This window comes from Cyanistes caeruleus, chromosome 13 (assembly GCF_971803275.1).
Source record: "Cyanistes caeruleus chromosome 13, bCyaCae1.hap1.1, whole genome shotgun sequence".
Taxonomy (NCBI): Eukaryota; Metazoa; Chordata; class Aves; order Passeriformes; family Paridae; genus Cyanistes; species Cyanistes caeruleus.
Window position 1 is genome coordinate 7,919,817 of NC_141713.1, and position 12,111 is coordinate 7,931,927.

General features: G+C 54.1%; 1 protein-coding gene across 7 annotated transcripts; it reads right to left on the reverse strand.

Annotated features, from left to right (window-relative positions):
- Positions 1 to 1,290: 1,290 nt before the first annotated feature.
- Positions 1,291 to 12,070, reverse strand: KIF7 (kinesin family member 7). 7 transcript variants are annotated; one of them, XR_015275984.1, is made up of 18 exons: positions 11,766 to 12,067; positions 10,005 to 10,205; positions 9,343 to 9,754; positions 8,252 to 8,783; positions 7,817 to 7,954; positions 7,447 to 7,671; positions 6,835 to 7,010; positions 6,439 to 6,545; positions 5,981 to 6,136; positions 5,484 to 5,686; positions 5,171 to 5,368; positions 4,836 to 4,961; positions 4,177 to 4,353; positions 3,651 to 3,866; positions 2,885 to 3,454; positions 2,599 to 2,797; positions 2,358 to 2,507; positions 1,291 to 2,152 (listed from the first exon to the last, which is right to left on the reverse strand). XR_015275984.1 is itself a non-coding variant. In XM_086849679.1 (18 exons), exons 1-18 carry the CDS (start codon positions 12,064 to 12,066, stop codon positions 1,770 to 1,772), a joined length of 4,107 nt encoding a protein of 1,368 aa, XP_086705805.1. In that variant the 5' UTR covers position 12,067; the 3' UTR covers positions 1,291 to 1,769. The 7 variants fall into 7 exon arrangements, 6 of the variants coding, with proteins under 6 accessions (XP_086705805.1, XP_086705804.1, XP_023789658.2 ...); XM_086849679.1 differs by having other exon boundaries at positions 3,248 to 3,454; XM_086849678.1 differs by having other exon boundaries at positions 1,291 to 2,155; positions 3,248 to 3,454.
- Between the last annotated feature and the right edge of the window lie 41 nt (positions 12,071 to 12,111).

Here is a 12,111-nt window from a genome sequence, read left to right on the forward strand (position 1 = left end):
GAGAAGTAAAACTTGGACAGAATAACTGAAAATGACAGTTTCAAGGCTATTTACCAAACTGAGTCATGGATTAAATAGTGAATTAGTTGCCTGTGGCACATTTGTTTTCTAACCCCATGAAGAGAGCAGGAGCAGTGGTTTAGTGCTTGAGACGTAGCCTCCAAGGGGCTAAAATTGTGCATAATACTAGAAGGGCTGAATTTTTGCCCTTGGGATAGTGATCTGTGCATATCAGGATCTCGGGGAACTCACCCCACTGTGTCTATTGACTGCACAGGGGGTGGAGAGCTATGAAGATGGTGTGAGGTCATCCTAAAACAAGGCATGGGAAAGCAGGTTTGTTAGGTGGCTTCAAGGTTTTGAGGGACTAGATGGGATTGAGTTGAGCTTGTTTCCTGGACACACTGTTTGTTGCAGGAAAGCTGTTAATTTCCCACTGGGAAAATGGGTGGAATTCTGTGCTTAACAGTGATTGTTTTGCTTCTGGGAGAGCTGCACCTGCTTCAAGGATGTGGAGTGACATGAGCTTGGAGCTCCAAATCTACTACTTACTTCCAAGTAGGATGGATTGTTATTTCCCTATTGAAGGTCTTTGTTTTCAACAGCAGGAAATAAAGTGTCTCAATCTTGCATAGCTCAGCCACATATGAGAGCCTCAGTAATATCCCCCCCTCAGTCACACCATTACAGGCAAGGTCAAGGACATAGGAGATCAGAAGGTGGTTCTTAAATCAGATGCTGGCTTTTAACTTGGTGTGTTACTCCTTAAGTAGTGGTTATTGGTAGCTGTTCTCATTCCAGGCTGAAGCAGTGGCTTGTTCCTTAGGGTCAACTGGTCAAGCAGCCCTTTGCCCCTGTCCCTTGCCCTTCTTAAAGCAGATCCCTGGGCTTTCATTTCTTCCTCTGCCAGAGATAAAACTTAGTCCCCCTTCCTGAGCTGTCAATGTTAAGCTGCAGGATTGTATTTAGTCTCCCTTAAATCCAGACTGGAAGTTCTCTCAAGAATATGAAAACCCTGCTTAAAGCAGCTTAGAGGCTGCAAGAGAAAAGCAGAACCACAGTTACTTTTATCATGGATGTTTCAGACAATTCTGCTGCTGGCTGGAGATGCGCTTCCTGTGGTAATTTAATATAGGAGACTTACTAGATGTGGTTGGGACTACTAAAACAAATTAGATATTTGAACACTAGGCCAACAGTGTGACAGCAGCTGACTTCTGATGCAGTGAGATTTAAATACAACTCCTTTCCTACATACCCAGAGTAAGTGGCCCTTCTGACAAGTGACCATTTCATAAAACTCACTCTGCTTTATTAGAAAAGTTATAGTAGAAATGTAAAAAATTCAAAGTTACTACAAAAATCTATGTACAAATTCTGCAGGACTGCAGAGCCTCTCCCTCCGAGGCTGACAAGGCTGAGCAAACCCTTCAGCTGAGAATTCCACATTGTAAACAAGTTTTTAGTGTTAAAGAGGCCTGGAAGGAAAGTGTCTCCTGCTTCACAGCGTTGAAGCTGCTGAGGGAGCAGAGGAAAAGCATCCTGTCAGTGCTGCCTGGACTGTCAGTAACGTGGAGAATGTAGGCTGGTGTTCACATACCTTACACACAACTCCCTCATGATAACAAGTGACATCTTTCTCTTCCTCAGGCTTCTGAAATGTAACAGGGTTGTAGCCAGGCTGGCTTATGGGGCAGGAGGGCTCTCAAACTCAGGTCAGCAAGAGCTGCTGCTCCCTGCCCTGTGCCAGGTGGGTGTTAAGCCTGGCTCTAGACTGGGTTTTTCCTCACATCTATCATGGCTGGGTGATAAGGCACTGGGCTCATGTTGAGGCTGGCTCTGCGCAGCTCCCGGCGGGGTTTGGGAGGCGCAGCCAGGCTCCGTGCTGGGAGCAGCTCGTGGGCCTGCCCCGCTCTCAGCGAGTGCTCTGTGTCCCTCTGCCGAGGGTCGCCGGGGCTGTCGCTGGGCAGCGAGGAACGCCTCCATGTCGAGGGCAAAGGGGCGTGCACCAGATCCCTGCTCTCATCCCTGGCCCGAGGGATCTCTTCAGCGGCAGCTGGGGGCACGGGCTGCTCCCTGAGGCTGAATTCCTCACAAGTGCCGAGCTCAGGGGCAGCTCTGTCGACAGCCCCATGAAGGCTTCTCTCCATCCCTGCTGGGAAAAATTGAAGGTACAGTGAGGTGTGCATCAGGATCTCTACTCTCCTCATCAAAATTGGTGCCTGCATAGCAGTTGCTGAAGGACCTATACATGCACTGCTCTGGGCTGCTCCAAGCTCTCACTGCCAGGCATGGGAGCTGAACCTCCCTTTTAACTTGGCAGGGACAGCAAAGCCCTAGCCTGTGTTTCCTCTCACCTTTGGTCTGTCCAGGATGGAGGTTCATGTTACTCAGTCTCTGGTTCAGCTCCTGGTTTGCCCACATGTAACGGCTCAGCTCCTTTTCCAGCACTTGAATCCTTGCCTCATATTGCAGCTTGCTGCTGGCCAGCCCCTCGTCCATGTGCTCTACAACAAAACACAAGGCTATATCAGCCTGGGAGCCCTGGGAAAGACAAAAGCAGTAGCACTGCTGCCCATCAGGGGAGCTGGGGGTTACCACGGCTCTGCTGCAGCAGTAACTGCATGTTCTGCTCGTGCTCCTTCTGCTGCAGGGTGAGCTGGCGGTCCATCTCCAGGCGCTGGCGCTCCACGGCCGCCTCCAGCCAGTACACCAGCTGCTGCTGCTCCTCCAGCTGCATCTCCAGCTCTGAGAAGGCAATGTGCTGCCTGTGCTGATCCTCTCGTAGCGTCACCACCTGGCCAGGGCCCAAGAGCAAGGAACACTTCAGCTCCTTCATGCCAGGGAAGATTTCCTGCCCCACCAAGCCCCAGTCACAGATTACAAAGGTTGGTAGTGCCGGGATGTCAGAGCTGCCTTGTGGAGAGAAGAGCAAGGTGTGGCTGCACTGATGTGCCAGAGCTACTGAGGGGATCCATGCATCCTGTGACTACTTAAGCCTCTCTCCCAGCTGGGGGTCATGGTGCTGTGGCTTTGTGGCCTGACTTTACAGAGCAAAACTACAGTATCATGCAAGAAGAAAGCTTGAAACTGAGGAAAATGAGTTTGGTCAGATCGTCATTTCTGTTAACAAGTGTGTTCAAGCTGTGTTATGTTTATTATGTGTTCTGGCTGGCTAATAACGCAATCACTAACAGCAGTAAATAAAATACAGCTCCCACCAACACAGAGGGCAGTTGTCTCCCACCTTGTCAAAGTACTTGCAGAGCAGAGCTCGTGTCTCAGAGGAGGAGAGGTAGCTGAGCTTGGCCATGAGGTTCATCTCACACTGGGACAGCAGGCTGGCCGAGGCCCGCAGGACTCGCTGCCTGCACGTGATGGACTCGTTCTTGTACTCAATGGCTGCATCCAGAGCCTCAATTGCCTCATCCAGCTGGAACAAGATCCGTTCCTCCTGCCAGGGCAGAGCTGTAGTTACTAGGGAGCAAAGGGTTTGCTCTATCTCACCCTGCTCTAACCTTCCTTGTCATGTCAATAGTGCTGGTGAGAAGCTGGAACATGCACAGTTTGGGATGCGGGGGAGCATCTGCCAACAACCAGTCCTTACTTGTCTCTTACAACCTCCTGCTCCCCAGCCCCAGCAGAGGTACCTCTGGGGACAGCAGCGTGCCCTGGCGCAGCTTGTTGTCGAGCTCCAGCCTCTGTTTGAGCAGCTGATCCTTCTCCTGGCGCAGGCTGTTGATCTCCTGGCGGATCTGCTGCTGGTCGTGGGCACTGCCGTGGCGCAGCTGCCCGTTCTTCTCACTCAGCTCCTTTTCCAGGTGCTCCAGGCGGCTGGACACACGCACTATGTCATCTGTCAGGGCCTGCAGCAGAGGATGCTCAAGGGGATCTGCTCTAAAGGCAAGTCAGGCCCTCAGCCCTGTTCTAGTCCCTCTCTAGGTCAAATGATCCCCCCCAGGCAGACATAAGCCAAGGGCTACCAAACCAACAAGCTCAGAGGCACAGCACAACCAGACTCTTTCATAGAGACAAGATTTCCTACTCACTTCCCAACACCACCTCATCCTGGCCTGCAGCCTTCTGCCAGACCCAGGATGGCACCCACGTCTTCCAGCCTCCACCTCTGCTGGAGGAAATCAAGCAAAGGGTTGAGGTGTCTCACTCTTGTCCTACCTGGCTGGAGCGCAGCCGTTTGCTCTCCAGGCCATTCTTCTCCTGCAGCAGGGCTTCCTTTTTGGCCACAATAGCTTCCCGCTTCCTCAGCTCATCTTCCAGCTCATCCAGGGCCCGGCGCTGCTCGAGAACTTTATCCATCTCCATGTCCAGCCACTTCTTCTGTTCCTCAATTTTCTGATGGAGGGAGAAGCAAAAGGTGTGTGTGTGTGTGCAGACAGCAGCAGCAATGCCCAGGACTGCTGGACTAAAGAGGAGCGGGGCTGAGATCCAAACAAGAGTCCCTATTCTATCTCTGCTAACCCCCACAGCCCAGACTTTTCTGGTTTTATCCTTCCAGCTCCTCCAAGAGGCAGAACTAAACTAAATTCCCAGCTGACAAGTTCTTGGAGGGTGTCTCTCTCACCACCCTTCTGCTAACAGACAAAATTTCAAAGCTTCTTTACCGATGCTAGGATTTAGATGAGATCCTACAACTTTTTTCTGGGGATAAGACAAGATCTTAAGTTCTCTGCTACTAGATGCAGATGACATTATGGACTGTCCTTCTCAAGAGTAGGATGGACTCAGGTCCCTGTTTTCAGATCTCTTCCATCAGTCTGCAGACTGCCAAGCATCCCCTCTGAACAGGAAAGCAGAGGCAGGCTTGCTGTCTGTACCTGCTGCTGCTCCAGGCTGATCACAGAACCATTGCTGCCACTCCGCCGCTTCCTCTGGAAAGCCGCAATTTCCTCTGTTTTGATGCGCAGGATTTTCTGGTGCTGCTCGTGCTTCAGTTCCAGTTCCTGCGTGTGAAAGAGCAGCCATGAGCATGGAGGGAGTGGGAGATGTTTGCCCTATGGCCAGGGGCTGAGGGACAGGTTATGTTCTCCTCCAGCAATCCGGATACTCTCCATCTCCACGCTCTCCAAGACAATCACAGACCACATCAGAGCCCACCCACCGTCATCCTCACAAGCACCACAGTAGCACAGCTGCTCCTGCCCTCTCCTACCTTGACTCGGTGCTGTCCCTTGTTCACCTCTGTCTCCAGCCGCCGTTTCTGCTCGCTCTCCTCGCGCAGCCGCCGCTGCAGCTGCCCCTGCTGCCGCCGCATCAGCTGAATGTTCCTCTCCAGCTCCTGCACGCGCTTCTCGCTCTGTGCCGAGAGCGACACCAGCCTCTCCGTCGCCTGCTTCTTCCTGCACAGAACCTGCCAGAGGGTGAAACCCACCCTTGGCCTCGGCATCTCCCCGGTGCCCTTTGCAGAGACGCCCCCAGCTCTGCCCCTGCTCAGCGCTGGGGCGGGCAGAGCCCTTCCCCCTCACCTGTGCCTTGCTCTGCGCGGCCGCCACGCGTGTGCGGTATTCCTGCAGCTTGCGCTTCTCCCCAGGGTCCCACGGCTCTCTGCCCTCCAGCTCCTGGAGCTGCTTCTGGCTGTCATTCAGCTCTGCCCGCACCTGCTCTGCTTCCTGCTCCAGCTCACTGATCTTCTGGCTGTACTGCCTGTTCAGAGCCTGGGCATCCTTGCCTGCAACACAGCCCCCTCTCACAGCCAGGATCCTGACCCTTCCTCCCTCTCCCCAAGTATTTTTGGCTACAGAGACTGAATGTTCCCTTTCCCTTAGTCACTCCAGGGAAGGGACAAGCCAGTGGGAAGGATTTCTGTCAGCTGGAGGGATGGAGAAACAAGGCTGCTTATAGGGGAGGAGACTGAGCACAAGCAAGACAGGGAGAGAAGATGAGGATGGAAAGACACTAAGCACCACAACTAGGAGAAGCTTTCATGGGAAATGGGTGCATATTCCTGCCAGTAGCTCTGCACCTGTCTTAATGAGCTCCGTGATCAGCTCCTCCTTCATGCGGATGTTGATCGCCAGCTCTCGAATCTTCTGCTGTGCTTGCACCAGCCTCCACTCAGAGTCCTTCCCTGGCAGGCGCTCCCAGGAACCAAGCAGTGACTCCTGCTTCCCACAGACCTCTGGAACACAAATTCCTAGGTCAGGAAAGCCCCATCTGAGCAGATGGCTGACAGAAGAACTTGATCTGATCTTGGATCTGTAGCCAGACTCTGGCACAGCATTGCCCAGTCACCTGAAGCTTCCACCAAAACATCCTTGCCAGACCCTAAGAGCTCAAGTTTCTCCCTAAAAAAACATCAGCTGGGCTCCATTTTTGCTCCGTTATTGTCCTCTGGGCACATCCAGGTGGGACATCAAGATCACCCAGTGAAGCACCACCAGCCCATAGAAGATTATCCAACAACCTATGGTTGCTACTTGCCTTTTGACAGCTCCAGCTGCTCCTCCTGTATTGAGTGGGCATTGCCTCCATTTGGCTCCTCACTCAACTTGAAAATCTCTTTCTTGCACAAATTTTGGATCCCATTTCTAGAAGGAGAAGTAAATTAATCAGTTTGGTCTGGACACTGCTAAAGCTGTTACCAGTAAAGACCCTCATGATCCACAGGCCTCAGAATGAGATGGAAACAACAGCTGAGGTCAGGAATGACAGTAATGAGCTCCCCAGGGAGCAGTAAGGTGTCTCAGTAGCATCACTGACCCCACAGGCAGTATCTGCCCCTACATCAGACATGAGAGCTGAGCTGCAGCGGTGGGACAGCCAGGTCACTGCCAGGGCACCTCACAGGGACAGCTGGCTGGGACAGCCCCAACTCACCGGCGCTGGGACAGGGACCGTTTCCGTTCCCATTCCTCCATCTCCTCTCCTGAGGACAGGTCTGATGGCTTCTCTGAGTCCTGGCTGAGCTCCCTCCTCAGCACCACCTCTCTGACCTCGGGATCGCCAGTTGGGCACTGTGCATGGTCGGGGTGCCAGCCTGCTGGCTCTTCCTTCTGCAAGGAGGAGTTGCTGCTGAGCTTCTGGGGCACAGAATTGGAAGGAGAGGAAACAAGCTGTGTGAGAGCCAGTGTTAGAAAAAGTGGCTCCCAGCTGAGCATCACTGCTACACATAAAGAAAAGCATCAAAATGGATTGAGTGTATTTTCAGGAGAACTGGTGTGTTGCCAGACCCAGCTGCCTGTGCTTCTGCTGCTCAAACACTGAACAAATCTGGGACTCACCCACAACATGAAAGCAAAAGCCTCAGTTTTGAAGCTGGGCTGGTTTTGCTGGAGTTGTAAAACTCTGGATTTGAACACTGAGCACAATGCTCTGGTCTACACTTGTGACAAGGATCACATTGAACAGCAGGGCAAAAGCTCTCCTACAGCAGAGAGCAGTCAAGTGAAGAGGCAGCAGTTCTTCAATGGCACAGCCTTATGCCCTCACCTTCTTGCAAAGAGCTCTTCCATTCTGCTCAGGAAGCAGCCCTGAGGGAACCCCACCAAGGCCATAGGATGGGGCAGCATCCAGTGGGGCCGTGTGAGGTCTCTGGCTGGCAGTCACCAGGTGAAGATTTTCCAGCAGTCCTGGCACACACAGGTTTGGCATTGCCATCTCCAAGCGCACGTGCAGCTCTGAGATCTTATCCTGCTGCTCCTGCAGTTTGTCACTCTAGAAAACAATGAGAAAAATGTGGTTACATGCATGTTGATCTGAGATCCACTGCAGAGGAACCTGAAAGCTGGGCAGAGCATCCCAGGGCAGGAAGGAGAGGAGTGGGGCAGGTCCCTACAAAGACAGGAGAGCCCAGAAATACCTGCAGCTTATACTGTTCCATAGCATCCTCCAGGGCAGCCAAGAAATCACGGTTCTCCTCCTCCAGCCGTTCTACTTGCCTCTGCAGCTTGGCCACCTGCTCATCTTTGATGGACTCACACTTCTTCTCAGTGCTTACCTGCTCTCCAAAATAAAAGAGAGGCAGCATCAGCATCCCTCCTTTCCCATGCTGGACTCTGCAAGGACACAACAGCTCTGCAGACCCAGATTCTTCCTGTGCAATAAATCTGTCAACTGCAGCTGAATCTAATTTCTCCCTGCCTGCTGGAAGGACCATGTCCTTCTGCCTCCCTAGGGCCTCCTGGACAGATTATATCTCCTCCCCTCCCTCTCCTGACCCTTCCATCACGCTGTGCTGGGGTTGCTGTGGCCATGAGACGAACCCAACCTCAGAGCTGTAACACCCCACTATTACCTGGGCTTTTGCCAGCTTTGAACCTTGTGCCTCCGGTCCCTGGTCTTCCATGGAGGCGCTCTCAATGCCGCTGTCCAGCCCGGCTGAGGTCAGCTCGCTCCTCTCGCTCTCCACGGCGCACAGCCACTCCTTAACGCGCAGGATCTGCTCCACGCTCAGGCTGCCGTCCTCCTGGAGCTCCGTGAGCAGCCGGTACGCGGCGTCGGTGCAGGTGCGGTAATGGGCGCACTCGGCCAGCAGCCGGGCCGTGGCGTCGGGCGCCTGGCGCTTGGCGCTGGCCGAGCGGTGGATGGTTCGGGTCTCGGAGCGCTGCCGCTGCTCCAGCGCCTTCTGCAGGTTCTTAATCTGCAGGTGCAGCTCCTCGATGTGCTCCGTCTCCTTGCGGCAGTTCACCACCGCCTTGTTCTGGATGTTCTGAGCCCGGCTGGCGTAATTCAGCGTGTTGAGGCTCTCGTCAAAGTCAGAGGACGATGGGCTGACACAGGCTATCATCACAGTCTGGGCATTCCCCCCAAGAGAGTCTTTCAGGATCCTAAGGAAGAGCACAGGGATTAGAACAGCGGGAATACAAAATAACACAGGAAACAGAAAGGGTTTTCAACCCTTTTCATAGGTTAAGCCCAAGGAAATTGATGTCCTTGCTCTGTAGTTGGTTTGGCACTAGTGAGGTGAATGGAGTCACTAACCAGATGATTAACAGTTTGTGCCACAGCAAAACTCCATCCAAATAACTCCTGAGGTTGGGAGCTCCCTGACTCCGGGATCACTGCTAGGTATGTGCTGCCAGGGATCCTTCTGGAGATTGCAAAGGCCACCAGCTCAAGCTAAGAACTAACTGTGGTCCATTAAACAAGTCTACTGGGAGTACTTTTTTATTCCCTACTGGGCAGGAAGGACAGGGTAACACGGGATAACACAGCAACCCCCCATCTCAGCTTCAGCAGCACGACTCACGCAAGCCTCATTGTCCCCAGCACTGCAATGAGCTAGGCCTGCATTTCTATCTGGGCCTCACTGCTCCTGAAAACCCAGAGAGGGCAGACCTGCAAACTGAGCCCGTGAGACGTGGGGGGTCCCAGTCCAAGGGGTACCTGGTGATTTTGGAGTCTCTGTACGGGATGTGGGTGGTCTTTCTCCGAGGATCTCCCAAGGCACTGATGACGTTTCCCAAGGCCAGGAGGCCACAGTTGATCTGGATACTCTCCTTCAGCCTCTCCCCTGTGTTTCCCGTCTTCACAATTCGCTCTGAGCCCGCCAGGTCCACAAAATGGAACTTGGACACCAGGACCTGTCCGGCGGCGGGCACAGCAGGGGGGCGGTGGTGCAGGGGCAGCCGGCCAGCCCCGCGCCGCTGCTCCATGGTCACTGTGAAGATGGTGTGCGAGCGGCTCGACTGCCTGTTGATGTGGGTGGCTCCTGTGTGCTTGGCTGTGTTCCCCATCTCCAGCAGGCTCAGCACTTCGTCCAGCCCTTCCACTTCTGACTCCTTCACACCGCAGAGCACTGCAAAGCAAAGGCAGCTGTGGCTGGGAGGGACGGGCTGCCTGAGGATGCAGCTCCTCTGCCCAGCCTGGTGCTGTCACCCTGCCTGTGCTGGGCCTTGCCCAGACCAGCTTTCAAAATTAAGCACAGCAAACTGCTGCAGGAGACAAACTGATGGAGGGAGAAGACCTGGCTCTGCCTTCATGGATAGATAAGCCAGCTCTGGCCTACAGCATGGGGAGAAAAGGAGCCTGTGCATGGCCACACATACCAACATTCCCTTTGTCATCCTCCCGGATCTGGATGTCTTTGCTGGCTGTATCCACCTGCAGCAAGTCCCGAAACTCCTCCTTGTACACTTCCAGGTAGGACACTCGGACCGTGTAGTCGATCAGGTCATTCTCATCGATGAGCCTGAAGGTCTCAGCCATGGCTCGTGGGATGATGCCCTGCTCATCTTCATTGATGGAAGCTGGCAAAGAGAGGCACATGCTCATGGGGAGCAGGGCACGTCCAGGGAGCCCACGCTGGCTGGGGACAGAGCTGAGGTCAGAAGCCTGCCTGCAACACACGTCAGCTGGAAAGGAGCAGCCTCACAACTCTCCCAGCTGGGGAGCTCAGCCCTCACAGCCTGGGTTAAACATCCCACAAGACCTCTGGGCAAATCCTGTCCCACTGCTGTGCTGGATTCCAGCAAAGCTGCTTGTTTCCAGTCCTTCCTCAAGAAGGAAAAAGCACCTTCAGCATTTTAGCAAATATCAAATACCATGCCTGCAGTTACAGTGTGCTGTCTTTTGAAGCCAGCATGACTCCACAACTTTTCCCAGCTCAGAGAAGCCTTTCTCTTTTTTCAGTGCTTCCAGCTTGCTTGTACCTGGCCACAGCACTCCACTGTCTGAATTTTAAATATTTTTCCTTTTGTCTTCAACAGCCATGTAAAATGGCAATTCCCAAATTTGGTGCAATGATAGCCTGAACTGGGAGACTGAAAACAGGCGTAGATTAAAATTTAGTGTTTACAAATGATGCAATTAACTAAAGATGACTGAAATGTTTACAGTACATCATCTGTAAGAAATCACAATGCCATTAAACTAGAATGAAAAAATTGTCTCTTTTCTCATTTCCTTCATACAAAAAAAACTAATAGGATAAACACTTGCAAACCTCCCTCTCCTTCAGGTTTATTTCAGTACTATCAACACCACCTCCAGAGCTGGTGGAAGACTAGATCCTGTCACTTGTCCTGCAGTGGAAGAGTATCTGTGATCTCAAAGGTGTCCATGGGGGGTGGCTACAGCAACACAGGCGGGGGGAAAGGAAAGGCTGCTGGGGGGCAGGATGACAGGGGGAGGTTGGCTTGAGCTGGAGGTGCTGGCAGGGTGGAAGGGTTGTTTGGGAGCAAAAATGGAAATGACGGAGATGATGATACAGTTTGAGTTTGGGTAGAGAGTGCAAAGGCGCTGAAATGGGTGTGGACAGCAGCACCAGTGAGTTGGTGGGTTGGGAGAGATGGCTGGGACAGTGGTGTAGGTGGCTTGGCTGGGGATGGAAAGAGATGTAGGAGGAAGGAGGTGGTGATGTGGGGCTGGTGGGGAGAGCAGGGGGGTGGTGAGGATGCTGTCAGAGTAGGGATGTTGGCAGGACAGGGGCATTGGCAGGACAGGGATGCTGGTGGGACAGGGATGCTGGTAGGACAGGGATGCTGTCAGAGCAGGGATGCTGGTGGAGCAGGAATGCTGGTGGGACAGGGATGCTGGTGGGACAGGGATGCTGGTGGAGCAGGGATGCTGGTGGGACAGGGATGCTGGTAAAGCAGGGATGCTGGTGGAGCAGGAATGCTGGTGGGACAGGGATGCTGATGGAGCAGGAATGATGATGGAGCAGGGATGCTGGTGGAGCAGGGATGCTGGTGGAGCAGGGATGCTGGTGAAGCAGGAATGCTGATGGAGCAGGGATGCTGTCAGAGCAGGGATACTGGTGGAGCAGGGATGCTGGCGGGCACGGAGCCGCCGGTGCCAGTGAGACTCACCGACGCTGGCCTCCCCGATGGTGTAGGTCTTGCCGGATCCGGTCTGTCCGTAGGCGAAGACGGTGGCGTTGAAGCCGCGGAAGAAGGCGCGCAGCAGCGGCTGGACGCAGGCCCGGTACACGGCCGCCTGCCCCGCCGCCTCGGGCAGCACGGCGGCGAAGCGGAACCGGCGGCGGCCCAGCGCCACCTCTCCGGTGGCGGCATCGCCCCGCAGGCAGGGCCGGTGTCCCCGCAGCGCCTCCCGGGGCAGCAGCGGCCGCACCCGCACCGCCACCCGCACCGCCGCCGCCTCCGCCGCCATGGCCGCGCCCGGCGCGCCGCGATGACGTCAGCAGGGAGGGAGGGA